The sequence below is a fragment of the Heterodontus francisci genome, chromosome 40 (genome assembly GCF_036365525.1).
Source record: "Heterodontus francisci isolate sHetFra1 chromosome 40, sHetFra1.hap1, whole genome shotgun sequence".
Lineage (NCBI taxonomy): Eukaryota > Metazoa > Chordata > Chondrichthyes > Heterodontiformes > Heterodontidae > Heterodontus > Heterodontus francisci.
In genome coordinates this window covers 759,343-780,334 of record NC_090410.1, presented here as the reverse complement: position 1 = coordinate 780,334, position 20,992 = coordinate 759,343, and the positions used below count along the sequence as shown (strand labels likewise).

The following is a 20,992-nucleotide window of genomic DNA, read 5'->3' as shown; positions in this document are numbered from 1 at the left end:
AGAACTTTTCCTCTCTCCTCTCCTGTCTCCTCCTCTTTCTCTCCTCTCTTCTCTCCATTCTCCTCCTCTAATCCCCTCCTCTCTCCACCCTTTCCCAACCCCTCCCACTGTGTGTATGGTTCTGTGTTGTGCATTTTGGCCAGGAGCCAGCACCTTTCAGATAAAGCTGGACTGCATCTCACCTCACAAAACAGGATTCACTGTCACAATAACACCTTATTGTAATTTTCAAGCAGTTGCCTTCTGTCAGTCAGAAGTTGTGTTGAGTTTTGATGCCACGCAGTGTATCTGGGAAAGACCTTTACTGGGTTAACTCAGAGGCTGCAATGTCTGTTACCCCTCATAAAGTGCATGTTTGGATTCTGGCCCAGTATATACTCAATATGCTGCATTCAATTAAACTCCCATACAAAGGATCACAAACCCTGTGGAGATTTTAAGATATTCTTTGCGTTAGCTTAAGCTTCAGTTTCCTCCCTGGACTGGTCAGGGTTCTGAACCTTCAGGGACCCCAATGGATTCCGAGCTGCTCCTTGCGCTTTGCTGTTACACTGTGCTTGTGTCACCAGCATTTAATCAAATTGCTGAGGTTGGGAAGATCAAGGTTCTCTTCACACCTACGATCTGTAAGCTGAAGTGTGAGGCTGGACACTGTGAGAACCGTTGTAAAACAGGCAATATTACAACGGTTTACAGCGACAGTAGCCCTTCCGACACAGCCAAGACTGGATTCCGAGTGTGTGAGTAACTAAAAACCTATTTGAAACAGGAGGGGGGAAAAGGAGTTTTATGAAGCTTTGCTGAACTCAATGGGTTTCTCGTTGTAATTTACTCCATGTGGCCGGGCAGATGGGACGTTACGATTTGATTTATTTTACAGATGAGAGAAAAAAAATGTTTCCATTGTAGCTTGTGTGGAAGAGTATTTTCTTCTGTGTTTCATTCCAGATCCCGTCCCTTTCGTTCCCCCACTCCCACTTCTTCTAAGTTGAGCTGTAATTTAAAACTTATTAAAGGTTTTGGAAAGATTTTTTTCAGAGCAGGCTGGAGGGAGACTTCTCTCTGCACCTCTGCGATGCAAAGGATCAGTAAAACATAGGGTGACCGATATAAACAAATGTTTTACAGACCTGTTGAGATATTCAGTAATTTGTTCTTGTAGACAATGGATGTAATTTTCTTTGACACTTTGCATTTATTCGAAACTCACTGGGATCAGACGCAGGTTTCTCTGTGTTTTATTTAGATTGTTGATCTTGGGGGCGCAGGGTGAATCAGGCACTTTGGGAACTCAGCTACGACGAGTTATTTGTTTGGTCTCCTGTTGAATTGCTTCTGCCCTTTACAGTTTAGAAATGTGTTGCTTTTGGGGCGGAGAGAGAGGGAAGGAAGTGTGATTAATACAAAGTAATTTGCACCCAATTGACTATTAAGAAACCAGTTTAACTCTTGTTCTACACGTCCTGTTGATCCTCCATGTTGATTCGCAGCTCCTATAGCGACAGTGTCTTCAAAGTTGTGTTTCTTCCCTGCCTGATGTTTGGTCACAGCAGTGCTGGCCGCTGCTGCCTTGATACAGCTGTGTGTCAGGGTGATATCGCAACTTAAAGCCTCTGCAGTGTTTGTGAATGTGGAGCATTGCATGGTGTGTAACTAGTATTATTCTGGTGGGCACCTTGGGTGGTGATGCCCTTTTAAGAGGCGGGAACATAGTGTTTACTTTTTAAAAACAAAGTGATTATTAAGATGAAGGATTGAGTCAGATCCAGCCTCTCCCGAGTGCGAATGATTCTGACGCACACTTGGCCAATCGTTCAGCAAACTGGAGCCCATGGGGAGAGAGATTGTTTACAGAATGGGAATAGCCAAAAGGGCTGTGCCTGGAGCTTGTGGTTTGCAGCACGTTGGCAGGGTAGTGTGAAGGAGTGAGCTTCATTCCCTGTAACCTGTATCTGACATGACCCCAGAGCACAATTCTGTCACTGGCTGTAAACATTGATTTGCTTCATTTTGCCGAGCTTTTGCCGAACAGACACAAAAATAGACTCACAATGAGGAGGGAGCTGATGGGAAACGCCTGTGTAAATGTGTAACACTGTGACTACACCTTTCCCAGTGTCAGGAGGGGTAATTACACTGTGACAAGTTTACATAGAAAGTTTTCCACATGAATGTGGACATAGGAAGTGATAACAGAAACAAAAATAAGGATTCAATCTGTGAACTGAAAATAAGAAGTGAATGATGTCAGCATTTCCTGCTCCAAATATCCCCCAAACTAACTGCACAAAATTCACTTGAAGGCTGCACTTGATCTTGACCCGATGGACAGAGGCACAGGAAATTGACTGGTGTTTTTTAATTTTTCAATCAAATTTTCCTGTAATGGTGAAAAGTGAAAGATTTTATTCTTAAATTCGTGAAGTTCCGTCTAATTGCTCCCCAGGGTCTTGGAGGGCAGGGAAGGGGTGAGTGGAAGTGCAAACGATTCTATCAATGTCATGACTGCTCATAGGCCTGGTGTCCAGTAACTGCCATGATTGAGTTGTTAAGAGCAAAGTAATTGCTAGGACAATTTTAGACATTGAATGGTGTCTCTGTTCTATAGTGACAGGGCTGAAGGTGATATCCGAAAATGCACAAGTATAAATTGTGCTGCTCACACTCACATTTCAGGAGTTCAGTTAGGAATGAGATTGAGTTAGTTGCTCCTCTTAGCTTGCAACAGTATTTTTTATCACTTTTGAGTCATTGGTTGGATGTCAAAAACTCCCCAAATTAGATTTTGGGGAGTGAAAAGCTGTCAGTTGAACTTAAACTGAGGAAATGAACCTTAAAAGGAGATGCAGTGGTCCCAGAGGAACTACACCAGGTCATAAAGTGCAAAACACAACAGGAAAGAGAAGTCAGGAAGGAGGACCGACAGACAGGGAGAGGCACTTACTGTGCCTCACCCATTTGGTAATGGAATTGTCCATTCAGCTAAATCTGTCTCTTTATACAGATTGTGCCCCATTCATCTCTCCACTACTGAAAGTAGTCTTTACTAGGTTGGAGCTCACTAGGAACTGGATACTCTTCCAGCAGCTTAGCTAATAGACATGTCTTATTTAATGAGGTAGGGGGCTGAGTATAGCAGGCTATTCACCTGTTGAGAAGACATTACAACTGAACTTGATCCTGTCTCTGGTCAACCTCCATCTATTAGCAATCAGCAGCCAGTTTGTCCTCCTGAACCTACTGGTAATGAAACTCATCCGAGCTCCAGTTCTGAGCTGTGAGCAGGGAACTCAGCTCAGGCTGGAATGTCCTGAGCCATTCCTGGGCCTTGTTTCAGAGCAACTCTCTGAGCCATGCAGAGAGTCACCATAGCTTTCCTAACGGTTATTTTAGAGTGGGAGGGAACCTGCAATGTTCCAGTGATTTCAAGTAGATGTCAGCAGTTGACCTGTGAAGGTGTCTCTATCAGGGTCATTTGTTGGTTGGTAGCTTATTTAATCAGACAAGCAGGTATTTAGCATCTTTCGGAGTGATTCCGGCAACATTCCCTGGCTATTTTCAACTCTTCCTTCACAAAGCACTTCATGTAAAGGTTGTCCTCGTATTTACAATAAGTAGTCAGCGCTTAATTCAGTCAGCTTAGTGTCGGTCAAAGAACCTTCCCTTGTAAGAGCCTTTAGCTGATATATTAAAGACCTCTGATATATCCCAGCCTTTTGGAAGGCCAAATCACTCCTTGAGCTATATTTCCAAATCCTCTGCTGTCTGTTCTATCTGCTGCAAGTCTATTGGGGAAGCCTGGCTCTGTTATTATATGGCTAAGTTATTGTTCCCTCAGTTCCTCTAAATCTTCGATCTAAATGAAGCTTCTCATTACCCAGCACACCCTTTGTTTAAAAGAATTCAAAATATTAGTGTCTGAAATGGATTTGGTTTTGCAGTTGGATTGTGGGTAGGCTGTTGATGCAGGTTAATTCAAGGTATAGAGTGACTTTCCCTGAGATACAAGCCCTGCCGATCACACCCTATGGCTGTTGCATGACAGCATTGAGCTGTCCTCTGATGTCTCCTCTCCCACCATTGAATATGTTGCCAGGACTGAAAGAATGGATACTTGAGTGAGGAACCAGCCAGGCCTTTTTGAGTAATTCTCCAGGGCTCAGTGGGTAGTATTCTTACATCTGAGTCAGAAGGTTATGAATCCAAGCCCTACTCCAGACACTTGAGAACAAAATTGAGGCTGTTACTCCAATGCAGTTCTGAGGGAATGCGGCACTGTTGGAGGGGCTGTCTTTTAGATAGCACTATCTGTCCTTACACAATAGGTCCCATTTCGCAGAAGAGCAGAGGAGTTACCCTGGTATGAAAGGTGCTATATAAATGCAAGTTCTTCCTTTTCAACTGTACTCCAGTCAGCCCAGGGTCTTCAGAAGAGATATTATGTGGTTGCTGGGAAGGATCCACATGATCGAGGCTTCATCATCATCTGTGGTGTCTGAATTCATGCAAATATCAGCTCATCCAGCCTATCTTCATGTGCTCATTTAGAGCTCGGTGTAATGAGAAGCAAATCTCATTCCTTTTTAATATTCCTGAAGTGAATGTACTGACCAGTTGCCCTTTGCTGGTCCCAGGGTTTGTTCCTGGACCATCTGTTAATCAGTTCTCGTATCTGGTTTGCTTTGCCTATTGAGGACGGCACTTCTGTTCCTTCTAACACTCAATCACCCATCTGTCCAGGAGCTGATCGGGTTCCATGGTGGTCCCACTCCCCAGTCTTGCCACGTAACATACAGAACATGATTCAAAATATAGGTGGGCCTCAATAGCCAGAGTCAAGTAACTAATTCACAAATTGCAGAAGTAATTCATGATGCGCTGCCCCTCAGGCCATTCCTAGTGGAGATTTAGTGGTCAGGCAGTGTGAGGGGGGTGTTTGCCCAGTGTGGGAGGGGCATTTCCCCACTGTGGGAAGAGGGTCCCCCCCAGTGTGTGGGGGTGGGTATTTCCCCAGTGGAGGAGGATGTTTCTAGTGTGGGAGGGGAATTTCCTCTCTGTGGGAGGGGCGTTTCCCCAGTGCAGGAGGGGTGTCCCCCAGTGTGGGAGGGACTCCCATCTGTCCTCTGACTGAGGCTAATTCTCACATCTCACTATTGCACTTGCTAAGGTCATCCTAGCGAGATTGGAGTTTGGGGTCTTCCTATTCTGAGTGGAAGGACCGGAACGAATAGTTCACTGATTCATGGGAGCTTTGGGTCAGAATTTCTTTTTAGAAATGCATGATTTTTGTGTCTTGTCTGGGGATACCAAAGCTCTGAGTTTGGAAGTCGTGAGCTCCGAGCTTGGAAAGACTGAGCTCTGAGTTTGGAAGTCGTACTGGGACCTGTCAGAATGGTGGCCATTGCAGAGAGATGGACTTCTAGTTTTTAAATCATGTAATAATTTATGCATAAATATTAAGGATCTCTGGTTGGTAAGCGTTAGAATTTAAAGATTCCTTGGGTTTAAAATGCTTGTTTGCAGCACAAAGTCCTCATTCAATTTCCTGCAATTAATCACAATTTAGTGCAGTCTTCCCAAATTGCAACACTCCACATTCAAATGGCAACAAGCACTGAAAAAAACAATCTCCCAAATCTCACCTAACAAACTGTACAGATTCTAAAATCTGCAGCAAGTAGTTTGAGAGAGTTTGGACCTTACAAATTACAGCTCCCAGCCCTGCTGATGATCAAGGAGTTCCCTCTCTGTCGAGCACAGAAAGAGCCCATTGTCCCTAGGTCAGTGTGCCACACTGCGGCATTTACCCATTCCATTTTCCTGTTCTTTTATGTTCTTCCTTTTCAAATTATCCAATTTCTTTAAAATTATATCTTGATAACCCGTTGCGGTAAAGCATTCTGTGTGAAAATTTTTTTAACTTGCACTCTGTTGCTGCAGTGATAACCCTCAGTCTGTTCCTCTTCTTATCCATTCAGCAATCAATCGAAAGCATCGTTCACAATAAACCCTCAGAGAAACATTCCTAATTCTGAAAACTGTTAGATGATCCTTTAACCTTCTGATTTTCAAGCTTGCCTTCATAATTTTACCTTCCCATCCCTAGTATTATTTACAGTAATTATTCAGCTCTTAATACTGACTTGAGATGCTTTTCACTTGTTCATTGTGATGTAGGGTTCAAATATTGCAGGACCCAGATTCAAAAGACAAAGTTGGAAACTAGAATGCAAATCTCAGATCTCTACACCGTCCCAATCAAACATACAAAACGTACAAATTAGGAGCAGGAGTAGGCCACTTGGCCCCTCGAGCCTGCTCCACCATTCAATAAGTTCATGGCTGAACTGATTACTCCACATTCCCGCCTACCCCCGATAACCTTTCACCCCCTTGCTTATCAAGAATCTATCTACCTCTGCCTTAAAAATATTCAAAGACTCTGCTTCCACCGCCTTTTGAGGAAGAGAATTCCAAAGACTCGGGACCCTCTGTGAGGAAATAAATTCTCCTCATCTCTGTCTTAAATGGGTGACCCCTTAGTTTTAAACAGTGACCCCTAGTTCTAGATTCTCCCACAAGGGGAAACATCCTTTCTGCATCCACCCTGTCAAGACCCCTCAGGATCTTTTATATTTCAATCAAGTTACCTCTTACTCTTCTAAATTCCAGTGGATACAAGCCTAGCCTGTCCAACCTTTCCTCTTAAGACAGCCCGCCTATTCCAGGTATTAGTTGAGTAAACCTTCTCTGTACTGCCTCCAATGCATTTACATCCTAGGGCGGCACAGTGGCGCAGTGGTTAGCACTGCAGCCTCACAGCTCCAGGGACCCGGGTTCGATTCCGGGTACTGCCTGTGTGGAGTTTGCAAGTTCTCCCTATGTCTGCGTGGGTTTTCTCCGGGTGCTCCGGTTTCCTCCCACAAGCCAAAAGACTTGCAGGTTGATAGGTAAATTGGCCGGTATAAATTGTCACTAGTATAGGTAGGTGGTAGGGAAATATAGGGACAGGTGGGGATGTTTGGTAGGAATGTGGGATTAGTGTAGGATTAGTATAAATGGGTGGTTGATGTTCGGCACAGACTCGGTGGGCTGAAGGGCCTGTTTCAGTGCTGTATCTCTAATCTAATCTAATCCTTCCTTGAATAAGGAGACCAGGACTGTACACAGTACTCCAGATGTGGTCACACCAATGCCCTGTATAGCTGAAGCATAACCTCCCTACTTTTGTATTCAATTCCCCTCACGATAAACGATAACATTCTATTAGCTTTCCTAATTATATGCTGTACCTGCATACTAACCTTTTGCGATTCATGCACTAGGACACCCAGATCCCTCTGCATCTCAGAGCTCTGCAATCTCTCACCATTTAGATAATATGCTTCTTTTTTATTCTTCCTGCCAAAATGGACAATTTCACTCACTTAACCCTATGTAGCGTCCTTATGTCCTCTTCACAGGTTACCTTCCTACCTATCTTTGTGTCATCAGCAAATTTAACAACCATATCTTTGTCCTTTCAAAACTCGAGGGCCGAAGGGCCTGTACTGCGCTGTAATGTTCTAAAAAAAAAAAAAAATCCTCCTAACTATACTGTCCCCTACTACCACTACATTCCTTTTTTCTCCCTCCACCTGAATGGTTTCCCGTATCACGGTGCCATGGTCAGGTTGCTCATCCACCCTGCAGCCTGCACTCTCATCCAAACAAGCTGAAAGAACCTCAAACCTGTTGGATAATTGCAAAGGCTGAGGCTCCTGCACTCTTGCCCTCTGGGTTCCCTTACCTGCCTCAGCTGCAGCCACACTCTCCTGTCCCTGACCACTGGCCAAATCAGAAGACCCTATCCTAAGGGGTGTGACCACCTCCTGGTACAAAATATCTGGGTAACTTTCCCCCTCCCTGATGTGTCGCAGTGTCTGCAAATCAGACTCCAGTTCAATGACTCAGCCGAACTCTTCGAGCCGCAAGTACTTACTGCAGACGTGTTTGCCCTGGATCACACTGGCATCCAGGAGCTCCCACATGTTGCAGCCCTCGATGTTGCGCCGACCTGTGAAACCATCTGACCTACACTATTCCATTTTCATCCATATGTCTATCCAATGACCACTTAAATGCCCTTAAAGTTGGCGAGTCTACTACTGTTGCAGGCAGGGCGTTCCACGCCCCTACTACTCTCTGTGTAAAGAAACTACCTCTGACATCTGTCCTATATCTATCACCCCTCAACTTAAAACTATGTCCCCTCGTGTTTGCCATCACCATCCGAGGAAAAAGACTCTCACTATCCACCCTGTCCAACCCTCTGATTATCTTATATGTCTCTATTAAGTCACCTCTTCTCCTCCTTCTCTCTAACGAAAACAACTTCAAGTCCCTCAGCCTTTCCTCGTAAGACCTTCCCTCCATACCAGGCAACATCCTAGTAAATCTCCTCTGCACCTTTTCCAAAGCTTCCACATCCTTCCTATAATGCGGTGACCAGAACTGCATGCAATACTCCAGGTGCGGCCGCACCAGAGTTCTGTACAGCTGCATCATGACCTCGTGGTTCCTAAACTCGATCCCCCTACTAATAAAAGCTAACACACCATATGCCTTCTTATCAGCTCTATTAACCTGGGTGGCAACTTTCAGGGATTTATGTACCTGGACACCAAGATCTCTCTGCTCATCTACACTACCAAGAATCTTCCCATTAGCCCAGTATTCTGCAATCCTGTTACTCCTTCCGAAGTGAATCACCTCACACTTTTCCGCATTAAACTCCATTTGCCATCTCTCAGCCCAGCTCTGCAGCCTATCTATGTCCCTCTGTAACCTACAAGATCCTTCGGCACTATCCACAACTCCACCGACCTTCGTGTCATCCGCAAATTTACTAACCCACCCTTCTACACCCTCATCCAGGTCATTTATAAAAATGACAAACAGCAGTGGCCCCAAAACAGATCCTTGCGGTACACCACTAGAAACTATACTCCAGGATGAACATTTACCATCAACCACCACCCTCTGTCTTCTTTCAACTAGCCAATTTCTGATCCAAAGCACTAATTCACCTTCAATCCCATACTTCTGTATTTTCTGCAATAGCCTACCGTGAGGAACTTTATCAAACGCCTTACTGAAATCCATATAGACCACATCCACGGCTTTACCCTCATCCACCTGTTTGGTCACCTTGTCAAAAAACTCAATAAGGTTTGTGAGGCACGACCTACCCTTCACAAAACCGTGCTGACTATCTCTAATGAACTTATTCTTTTCAAGATGATTATAAATCCTATCTCTTATAACCTTTTCCAACATTTTACCCACAACCGAAGTAAGGCTCACAGGTCTATAATTACCAGGGCTGTCTCTACTCCCCTTCTTGAACAAGGGGACAACATTTGCTATCCTCCAGTCTTCCGGCACTATTCCTGTCGACAATGACGACATAAAAATCAAGGACAAAGGCTCTGCAATCTCCTCCCTGGCTTCCCAGAGAATCCTGGGATAAATCCCATCTGGCCCAGGGGACTTATCTATTTTCACACTTTCCAAAATTGCTAACACCTCCTCCTTGTGAACCTCAATCCCATCTAGCCTAGTAGTCTGTATCTCAGTATTCTCCTCGACAACATTTTCTTTCTCCACTGTAAAAACTGACGAAAAATATTCATTTAACACTTCCCCTATCTCCTCCGATTCCACACACAACTTCCCACTACTATCCTTGATTGGCCCTAACCTATCTCTGGTCATTCTTTTATTCCTGATATACCTATAGAAAGCCTTAGGGTTTTCTTTGATCCTATCCGCCAATGACTTCTCGTGTCCTCTCCTTGCTCTTCTTATCTCTCCCTTTAGATCCTTCCTGGCTAGCTTGTAACTCTCAAGCGCCCTAACTGAGCCTTCACGTCTCATCCTAACATAAGCCGCCCTCTTCCTCTTGACAAGCTCTTCAACTTCTTTAGTAAACCACGGCTCCCTCGCTCGACAACTTCCTCCCTGACTGACAGGTACATACTTATCAAGGACACGCAGTAGCTGCTCCTTGAATAAGCTCCACATTTCGATTGTGCCCATCCCCTGCAGTTTCCTTCCCCATCCTACGCATCCTAAATCTTGCCTAATCGCATCATAATTTCCTTTCCCCCAGCTATAATTCTTGCCCTGCTGTATATGCCTGTCCCTGCCCATCGCTAAGGTAAACCTAACCGAATTGTGATCACTATCACCAAAGTGCTCACCAACTTCTAAATCTAACACCTGGCCGGGTTCATTACCCAGTACCAAATCCAATGTGGCATCGCCCCTGGTTGGCCTGTCTACATACTGTGTCAGAAAACCCTCCTGCACACACTGGACAAAAACAGACCCATCTAAAGTACTCGAACTATAGTATTTCCAGTCAATATTTGGAAAGTTAAAGTCCCCCATAACCACTACCCTGTTATTCTCGCTCCTGTCAAGAATCATCTTTGCTATCCTTTCCTCTACATCTCTGGAACTATTTGGAGGTCTATAGAAAACTCCCAACAGGGTGATCTCTCCTCTCCTGTTTCTAACCTCGGCCCAGACTACCTCAGTAGACGAGTCCTCAAGCGTCCTTTCTGCCGCTGTGATACTTTCCTTGATTAACAATGCCACACCCCCCCCTCTTTTACCATCTTCTCTGTTCTTAGTGAAACATCTAAATCCCGGAACCCGCAACATCCATTCCTGTCCCTGCTCTACCCATGTCTCTGAAATGGCCACAACATCGAGATCCCAGGTACCAACCCATGCTGCAAGCTCACCCACCTTATTCCGGATGCTCCTGGCGTTGAAGTAGACACACTTTAAACCAAGCTCTTGCTTGCCAGTGCCCTCTTGTGTCCTTATAACCTTATCCCTGACCTCACTACTCTCAACATCCTGTACACTGGAACTACAATTTAGGTTCCCATCCCCCTGCTGAATTAGTTTAAACCCCCCCGAAGAGCACTAGCAAATCTCCCCCCCAGGATATTGGTACCCCTCTGGTTCAGGTGAAGACCATCCTGTTTGTAGAGGTCCCACCTACCCCAGAAAGAGCCCCAATTATCCAGGAAACCAAAGCCCTCCCTCCTACACCATCCCTGCAGCCACGTGTTCAACTCCTCTCTCTCCCTATTCCTCACTTTGCTAGCACGTGGCACGGGCAACAACCCAGAGATAACAACTCTGGTTGTTCTCGCTCTAAGCTTCCACCCTAGCTCCCTGAATTTCTGCCTTAAATCCCCATCTGTCTTCCTACCTATGTCGTTGGTGCCTATGTGGACCACGACTTGGGGCTGCTCCCCCTCCCCCTTGAGGATCCCAAAAACACGATCCAAGACATCACGTACCCTGGCACCTGGGAGGCAACACACCAACCGTGAGTCTCTCTCGTTCCCACAAAACCTCCTATCTGTTCCCCTAACTATGGAGTCCCCAATGACTAATGCTCTGCTCCTCTTACCCCTTCCCTTCTGAGCAACAGGGACAGACTCTGCGCCAGAGACCTGTATCCCATTGCCTACCCCTGGTAAGTCGTCTCCCCCAACAGTATCCAAAACGGTATACCTGTTGTTGACTTAATTATTTAATTCCATTATTTATTTTCTTTTCCTTTTTTTATATATTTTATTAAGGTTACCACTAGTTCCTTTACTATTTTAAACATTAGGATTAGAATGGACCTTAATCACTTACCAGATACTCACCAAACTGGTAGCTGCTTCCCAAACTAATTACCTACCTGCTTGCCTGTGATGTTACAGCTTACTCACCAAACAGCATCTTGCACTGCACCAAAGCAAGAACCAAACACTGGAGAGTTAAAAGAGTAGAAAAAAAGAGGAAAAATTTAAAAATGGACTACCTGTGCCCCCTTCACTGAATTTGCCACTCACCAAATTTGCATCTCCACACTCATCTTTTAATCTGCACTTCACACAACCAGAGTCTAATGTTTTAAATAGTATAAACCCCTCAGTACCAAATCAGACAGCAACAACCGTCAGTCGTTTCCACCAGCTACAACTCACCAAGACAAGAGCCCAGCGCTGCCTCACTCCTGCTCCGCCCAAAATCCGAATCCAAAAACACTCCCAGGACAGGTACAGCACGGGGGTTAGATACAGAGTAAAGCTCCCTCTACACTGTCCCCCATCAAACACTCCCAGGACAGGTACAGCACTGGGATTGGCTGGTCAATTTGGAGCACTTCCTGCCAGCAATCAGGGGGAGCAGCTGCACCTGAGCTGCAGCAACTGCAGAGAGGAGAGTGGAATAACCGCAAAGAGGTCACTATAGACAGCTGCATTCACTGAGGAACTGTTGCACTTTTTCAACGATTAAGAAGACCTGCAAGTCATTTTGGAGAGGTGGGTGTTGGAGCACCAGAGAACTGTTGGTTGTTTGGACTGTTGGGGGAGGGAGAAGGCACCAGAAGATCCAGGGGTGGGGCTGCCAAATTCTATAGGGAGCCCCTGTACTAGCTCTTGTGTTTATCTGCCATCCTGCACAAAAGGGGCTCCCTCCCCACCCCCAACTGTGTGGCTCGGGATGGCTGGAGCTGCCCGGCTGAAGAAAATCCTTACACAACAACAGAAAAGGGAGAGAACCGGGCGGCTCTAACTGACCCGGGCGAAGAACCCTCCCCTAACTAGAAGAGTGGACTGTCGGCTCTGCAGGAAGGTGCTCCAACCACCAATTGAAGTGTAACATCCTTGCAGCTGTTCTCTCTCTTCCATCACTCGGCCACCTATCCTCTCCTCTCCTTGTCCTTTTCAGCCCTGTCCTCCTCTATTCCCATCCCCCCCTCCCCCATCATATTGTTTGTGTTAAAGAAAACTGTCGTGTGCTTTGTTTCTTGGTGGTGGGTGTAGCTCTGCGACCCCATGGCAAGCCCCTCTTTGCCGGTGGCGGGGCCTTCCTGTTCATATGCTGCTGCGGCTGCTGCAGCTGCACCTGTTGCCCCGTCACCGTTTGCTTTATTAACATCAAAACATGTGGTCAAGAGCTACGTCCACCCAAACATGACTATCGAGGCATGCGTGAAAGCAATGGCCGAGGTTGTCAGCCCTTCGGCCATTGTTGCAGCCTCTAAAATGTACGGGAAGGCAGTGTTTTTCCTGAAGACCGAGCGGGCGGTGTCCCTGGCTCTGAGCAAGGGGCTCACCGTGGGTGGGACCTTTCTGCCAGTGGACCCCCTGGAGGCCACTGCGCAAAGGCTCATTCTATCCAATGTCCCGCCCTTCATTCCTGGTGAGCTCCTCCTTCCCCACCTGCACCATCTGGGGGAGGTAAAGACGGGGCTCACCCCAGTCCCACTCGGTCTTCGGGAGAACAGCCTCCGACACGTGTACTCCTTCCGCCGCCAGTTATTCATGCAGCTGGCGCGGGAGGAGGTTACAGAGGGCCACTTTTATGTAGAATTCCAGGGGACGGCCTACCGCGTCTTCTGGACCTTGGACGGGGTGCGGTGCCATGTCTGTAAGGGGGTGGGGCATGTTCGTAAGAACTGCCCCAACCTCCCGGCTGCCAACTCCACCTCAGTGGCCCAGGGTGGCGACGCTGCACCTCCTCCCACCCCCCCTACACCACCACCAGATACCATTCAGTCGGTACCGGAGGCTGTGGTTTCACGGCCTCCGGCAGGGAGGGGGGTGACCGTCCAAGTGGAAGGAAGGCGCGGAGGAGAAATAAACATCGAGAGGCGCGTCCCCTGGACACCGTGACACTACCCGAGCCTGAGCTCAGCCCAAGGCCCGATATCGGGAAGTCAACTTGCCCAGGGCTGGGCTCAGGCCCAGGGTGAATAAAAAAAAGGAGAGTGTGGAGGTGGAGGCCTCTGATGATATGGAGGTCTCTGAGCCTCCGCACACAACTGGGAAAAAGAGGAGAAGGCACCCCTCCACAGAGGTAACAAGGGGCCCTGAGGCGCAGGGCCCATCTGTTGGAGGGGAGCTGTCTCCTGTTTCGGGTCCCCAGGTTCCCCCTACCGCCACCACCAAGGCTGCAAAGTCCGGGCAGGAGCACTCTATTCCTCAGGATGGAGGGGAGGGGAAGGCCCCGGTACTTGAGGCCCCTCCTGAAGGAGTAAGTGGGGCCCTGCTTGTGGTGGGGGAGCCTGGGGACGCCGCCCATTCTGCCACTGCTACTGGGTCGGGTGTCCTGAATGAAGGGGAGGGCGAGGCCCCAGAGGGTCGGGCCTCCCAGCCGGAGTCCACCACCAACCAGGAGACACCCGACCCAGTTATAACTGAGAATGCTGCCCCATCTGCTGGGCCTGTGGGTGCTGGCGGAGTGGGAGATAGCCTCCTCCCTCCGCCTCCAGTCTCGGCTCCGGCTGGTTTCCCGGAGTCCGGAACTTCTGTCTCCCCTGGACCACTCGTTGGCCTGGGGACGGAGGTGGAGGGGGGTCCTGAACCGCTGGTGCCTACAGGCTCCAGTTTCACAATAGAACCCAGAGAGGACTCCTCCGCCATCGATCCTGGGGGTGGGATCGTGACGGAGGCGGGACCAGCTGGCGCGGCCGGTCGTCCGCCCCACAGTGTGTGGTGGATGTGTCGGCCGCTGGCGGTGACGACCCGGAGGAGGATGGGGATTCGGTGCAGGGCATGGAGGATGATCTTGATTCCATCGCCAGTGAGGTGGTGGAGTCCCTCGTGCCTCCCACCGAATCTCCTCTCATCCCCACGGCGGAACTCCGGGATTTCCTCGCGGCTTGCAGGGGTTGCCGCAATAAAGTTCAGCTGGCCCTCGACCGTTGGTCGAATCTGGCGCTGATCATACAGTCCGTCCGTGCCGCCCTTAAGATAGCGGGCAAGCGCGCGGACGTGAAACTGGTTGAGAGGCGCCGTTTTAATGTGTTCCTCAATGGGTTGCTGGGGGAGTGGAGGGCCAGGTGCACTTCCACTCCCTCCTCACAGTGAGGTGTTTGTGACGGGTTTTAATTACCTTTGACATGAAGATAACCATAGCCAGCCTCAACATCAACGGCAGCAGAGGGGCTCACCGCAGATTTCACAATCTCTCAGTCCTTAGGGAAGGGAGATACGCGGTGAGCTTTCTGCAGGAAACCCACACCGTTCCGGGAGACGAAGCCACCTGGCTCCTGGAGTGGCAGGGTGGGGTCTACATGAGTCACCTCACCCCTATTTCTAGTGGGGTGGCTATCTTGTTGGCCCCGACTTTTCAGCCGGAGATCTTGGGGGTCAAGGAGCTAGTGCCGGGCCGCTTGCTCCACCTCGCCGTTCGCCTGGGTAGCGTGCCGCTCCACTTTGTGAACGTGTACGCGCCCAGGCCCGGCGCGTTGCAAGCGCGCTTCTTTGAAGAAGTGTCCGCTCTCTTGAGCTCCATCGATAGCGGCGAGTGCATCATCCTCGGGGGGGATTTTAACTGCACCCTCGAGGTGGGGGATCGCTCCGGTCCCCAGCGCGGCCAAGCGTCGGTGGAGAAGTTGAGGGGACTGATCAGCTCCCTTAACTTGGTGGACGTCTGGCGGAATCTCCATCCCGACTCCAGCGCCTTCACGTGGAGGTCTGGAGGAGGGGGGTCGCGAACCGACCGCCTCTACATTTCGCAGGCGTACGTCTCCCGCGTCTCGGCGGCCTCCATGCGGCTGGTGCCGTGCTCGGACCACCGCCTGGTGTGGGCGGAGTTTACTCCGCTCCGCACGCGGGCGGGGTCCGCGTACTGGCACTTTAACAACTGGCTGCTGGAGGACGTGCGATTTCGGGACTCGTTCTGTCAATTCTGAGCCGACTGGAGAAGGAAGCAGGGGGGCTTCCCCTCCTTGAGGCTATGGTGGGATGTGGGCAAGACTCACATCCGCGTCTTCTGTCAGGAGTACGCGAAGGGGTCGACCAAGAGGCGGGGAGCCGAGATCGGGCGCCTTGAGAGGGAGGTGCTCGACTTGGAGTCCCGCCTCGGTCATGCCGTCGTGGACCCGGCCCTGTGGCAGGCGTACAAAGAGAAGAAGGGCGCGCAGAGGGACCTGCAGCTCATAGGGTCCCAAGGCGCGTATGTGAGGTCGTGGATCCAGATCCTGGAAGATTTGGATCGTGCCTCACCCTTCTTCTACTCACTGGAAAAATGGTGGGGGGTCTGTAAGCAGCTCGTTGAGCTGCTGGCCAACGACGGATCCTCCATCACGGATCCGGAGGGAATGGGCCTCCTGGTCCGTACTTATTACAGTGCGCTGCTGTCTCCAGATCCGTCCAGCGAGGATGCGCGCAGAGTTTTGTGGGAGGACCTGCCGCAGGTCAGCCCGGAGGGTGCCGAAGGATTGGAGGCTCCGCTCACGTTGGCGGAGCTGACTGGCGCCCTCCACCGGCTCTCAACGGGCAAATCCCCAGGGCTGGATGGGTTGACCGTGGAGTTCCTCAGGGTGTTCTGGGACGTCCTGGGGGACGATTACGCGCGGGTCCTGGGGGAAAGCCTGGCGACCGGGGAGATGCCCCTCTCGTGACGCAGGGCGGTCATCGTCCTGCTGCCGAAGAGGGGCGATCTCCGCCTGCTTAAAAACTGGCGTCCGGTCTCCCTCCTCAGCACGGATTATAAGATATTTGCCCGGGCTATGTCTACCCGCCTGGGCTCCGTGCTGGCCCGCATGATCCACCCCGACCAGTCCTACACGGTCCCGGGCCGGTCCATCCAGGACAACATCCACCCGGTCCGGGACCTGATCCATCTTTCCCAGAGGACTGGTCAGTCGGTCGCCTTTCTCTCCCTCGATCAGGAGAAGGCGTTCGACAGGGTGGATCACGAATACCTTTTCGGGATTCTGCACGGTTTCGGACTCAGGCCGCATTTCATGGCCCGGATCCGACTTTTATACACCGCCGCAGAGTGTCTAGTCAAAGTTAACGGGTCCTTGACAGCACCCCTTCGCTTTGGGAGAGGAGTGCGTCAGGGGTGCCCCATGTCCGGCCAATTGTATACCATCTGTGTGGAGCCCTTCCTGTGCCTGCTTCGCAGGAGGTTGACGGGATTGGCTCTGCGCGAGCCGGCCATGCGGGTCGTCCTCTCGGCTTACGCTGACGACGTGCTCCTCGCGGTCACAGATCCCGTTGACTTGCGGAGGATGCGCGACTGCCAGCAGACATTTTCTGCCGCGTCCTCCGCGAGGATCAATTGGGAGAAATGTTCCGGACTCCTGGTGGGTCAGTGGCGGGTGGACTCCCTGCTGGAGGAGATGACATCTTTTGCGTGGAGCACCACGCACCTCCTCTATCTGGGAGTCCACCTTAGCCCCGCTGAGGAAGCCTGGCCGGCAAACTGGCAGGAGTTGGAGGCGAAAGTCACCGCTCGGCTGGGGCGCTGGACAGGACTGCTCCAAGTGCTTTCCTACAGGGGCCAAGCGCTGGTCATAAACCAACTGGTGGCCTCCATGCTGTGGTACCGGTTGGTCACTTTGGCCCCGCCCCCTGTATTTGCCACCAAGATCCAGAAGAAACTTGTCGATTTCTTCTGGGGCAAGAGGAAACACTGGGTCTCTGCCGCGGTTCTGAGTCTCCCGATCGAGGAGGACGGTCAGTCGCTGGTGTGCTTCCGCACCCAGGCTGCGACTCTCCGCCTTCGGACCCTGCAGAGATACCTGTACGTCGAGCGTCCTCCCAGATGGTGTGCGCTGGCGACGTATTTTTTCCGCCAGTGTCACTGCCTTCAAGACGACACGCAGCTCCCGGTGGAGTCCGTTAGCCGCGCCTCTCTGAGGGAGTTGCCTGTCTTTTACCGGGATCTATTCCGAGTCTGGAACATGGTCGCCTCCAGTCAGGGCGCTCCCCCGCCGGCGGAGGAGAGCGCCTCGGCTGTCCGGGCGGCCGACTCCGGGGACGGTCCGGCGGGCGGAGGAGTAGCCGAAACCCCTGGGACGCCCCTCACTGCGGGTGGCGAGGGGGCTCGGGAGTGCGGGGCGCTCCCGGCCGAGCTGACTCCCGCTCGGCCGGAACTGCTCATCGGACCCAGGCCCCGAAACCCTCCTCGGGAGCCGGTCCCGCACAACCCGAGCCGCCTCTCGGAAATGCCCTCCGTGCCATTCCAATCGGCGCGGAGGGGTTTCCTGTAAGGGCTGCTCCTGCACACTCTCCACTTCCTCGCCCTTGTCAGCCGGCCGGACACGCCCTGGCGGTCCGCGTTGCCATCTGGCGGCGAGGGGAATCCCCGATGGAGGTCTCTTTACGCGGGAGTCTTCCCCCTTTACATCGGGGACCTGGGGTGGAGGGTGCTGCACAGAGCATTCCCGTGCAATAGGCTTTTAAGTAGGTTCACAGACTCCCAGGCCGCCTGTACTTTCTGCGGCCTGGACGAGTCCATGTTCCACATATATATGGAGTGTGCGAGGTTGCAGCCCCTATTTGAGTATCTGAAGGGGCTGCTCCTCAAATTCTGGCTGCACTTCAGTCCCACGCTCCTGATCTTTGGGCACCCGGAGCGGAGGGGCTTGGGCTGGGAGGAGGATCTCCTCGTCGGTCTGCTCCTGGGCCTGGCCAAGATGGCAATTCACAGGTCCGGGTTGCGGGCCGTCGGGGGGTCCGTGCTCCCCGATTGCCTGCCCTTCTTCCGCGGTTACGTTTGCGCCCGGGTGTCCCTGGAGAAGGAGCATGCGGTGTCCGCTGGTACGCTTGAGGCCTTTCACGACCGGTGGGCACCGCAGGGACTGGAGTGCATCGTTGACGCCGAGAATGGCATTTTAATTTGAGTTTTTTTTGTTTATTTATCTGGTTTTAATAAAGTTATTTTAAAACTGTAAATATGTATATAAAGGGGGCCTGAGGTATAAAGGCCCCCTCGATGTGAAAAATATAAAAGGGGCCTGGGGTATCAAGGCCACCTTCAGGAAAAAAAATGGGGGGGTTAGATACAGCGTAAAGCTCCCTGTACACTGTCCCCATCAAACACCCCCAGGACAGGTACAGCACTGGGTTAGATACAGAGTAAAACTCCCTCTACACTGTTGCCATCAAACACTCCCAGGACAGGTACAGCACTGGGTTAGATACAGAGTAAAACTCCCTCTACACTGTCCCATCAAACACTCCCAGAACAGGTGCAGCAGAGGTTAGATATCGAGCATCATTTGGAAGTTGAGACTGTAATCCCCTGGACTGCCAATATCTGTTGGGATTCCCTCATGTTGTAATGTTGGAGAGCACTGTTTCCTGCCCCTTCAACCTGCTTCGGCCTGGCCCCTAATTTACTGGTTCCATATGCTTCCATTTCTTACATCTCCCACCTTGCAGTTTTACTGAAGGTGTTTTGTCAATTTTGTGCCACTTTGTCCTTGAGTTTGGAGCAGTTTTGAGCTGTGGCTCCTCGATCTCGAGGAGCTGGATTGGGACTGCCTGAGCTGGTTGTAAATTATTTTACTGTTGGTGGAGGGCCTGGTTTGAGGTGAGTGCCATGTACAAAGATGAAAGTTGCTTTCTGTGTGATTGGCAGTGTTATTACTATTTTACTGTTACCCTGTTTTCTATCAGTCTCCCCTTGCTACATATTAAATACATATCTGTCCATGTATATTATAGAATTTAAATTCACAGTGTGACTTTTTCCTCTCATAATCTCTGCAGCATCTGTTAAATATCAGCCAGCCTGCTGACTCTGCTCCATCGAAACTGCAGAATTTCTGTACACTCCCCCTGCCCCTGCATCATTCTGTGCACCACACTGGGTTTCTGCACTCTCCTCTCACCAGGGAGATCTTTGTTTCAAATCCAGTTCAGGCAAGGGGAAGGAAAATGGTTTTTGATCTGAGTATTCCCTGGGTATATGTGTTTGTATATTTGTGATTTTTCTGTATCACTGGAAGGCCACACTTATTGCCTGTCCCCAATCCCCTGGGAGCTCTTGGAGTCAGCCACATAGTGTATAACTAGAATAACGTGCAAACCAGACAGAGTAGGAGTGAGACCCCTGGGTATCAAGGCTGTGGGTATCAGGTATTGGGGCAATGGGCATCAGGTATTTTGGGAGTGGGTATCGGGCTATAGGCTCATAACAGAGGCTTTTATGCAAACTAGGGTTATATTCCCTGGATGTTAAAGGGATGATGTGATAAAACCTGTTGCTTGCAATTCCTGCGCCATGTGGAAACCTCAGACACTTCACGTATCTTGGGTGAACCATGTGTGTAGGAAGGGTCTTCAACTGCTTGAATTTGAGCTCAGCATTTCCAAGCTTTTGAGGAGCAGCTGCAGTCACTGCGGAGCATCAGGGTGGATGAGAGTTTCCTTGATCATATGTTCCAGCAGGTGGTCACCCAACAGGCACAGAGAGCTCAGGATAGTAGATGGGTGACTGACCAGAAGTGTAGGAAGAGGCAGGAAATGTAGGAGTCTTCAGGGTGTGTGCCACTCTCAAATTGGTACTCAGCTTATGAGACTGCTGGGAGTGACAACACCTTGAAGGAATGCAGTCCAGACCATGACACCAATGGGCAAGGGACTGTATAGGAGGGAGCAGCAAAGAGTAGAAATGTAGTCATTTGAGGAGATTCCATAGTAAGGGGAACAGACTGACATTTCTGCAACATGGTGTGTTGCCTCCCTGGTGCCAGGATAAAGGACAAAGAGGGTACAGAATATTGTGCAGGGGAAAGAGAATGTGCTAGAAGTTGTGGTACATGTTGATACCAACAACATAGAGAGAGGAGATATTGAGGTCCTACAATCAGATTTTCAGGAGCTAGGAAGGAAGTTAAGAAGTAGGACCTCAAAGGTAATAATCTCTGGATTACTCCCAGCCACACGCTAGTGAGAGTAGAAATAGGAAGATAAGGAGGATCAATGCGTGGCTTGAGCGTGGTGCAGGAGGGAGGCTTCAGAGTCTTGGGTGATTGGGAACACTTCTGGGGCAGGAGGCACCTATACAAAAGGGACAGGTTGCTCTTCAACAGAATTGGGACCAATGTCCTCACAGGGAAGTTCACTAGTGTGGTTGGGGAGCGTTTAAACTAAATTGTAAGGGGTTGGACACCAGAATATAG

The 20,992-nt window shown here is 50.1% G+C and overlaps 1 protein-coding gene across 3 annotated transcripts in view; it reads left to right on the top strand.

Moving 5' to 3' along the window:
- The first annotated feature begins 294 nt into the window (after positions 1-294).
- LOC137352973 (latent-transforming growth factor beta-binding protein 4-like) overlaps positions 295-20,992 on the top strand; it is a 228,162-nt gene continuing 207,464 nt past the window's right edge. For all 3 annotated transcript variants that reach the window (XM_068018807.1, XM_068018808.1, XM_068018806.1), the window contains exon 1: positions 295-740. In XM_068018807.1, coding sequence (XP_067874908.1) covers positions 515-740 — 226 coding nt within the window. In that variant the 5' untranslated portion in view covers positions 295-514. The remainder of the gene's footprint in view (positions 741-20,992) is intronic.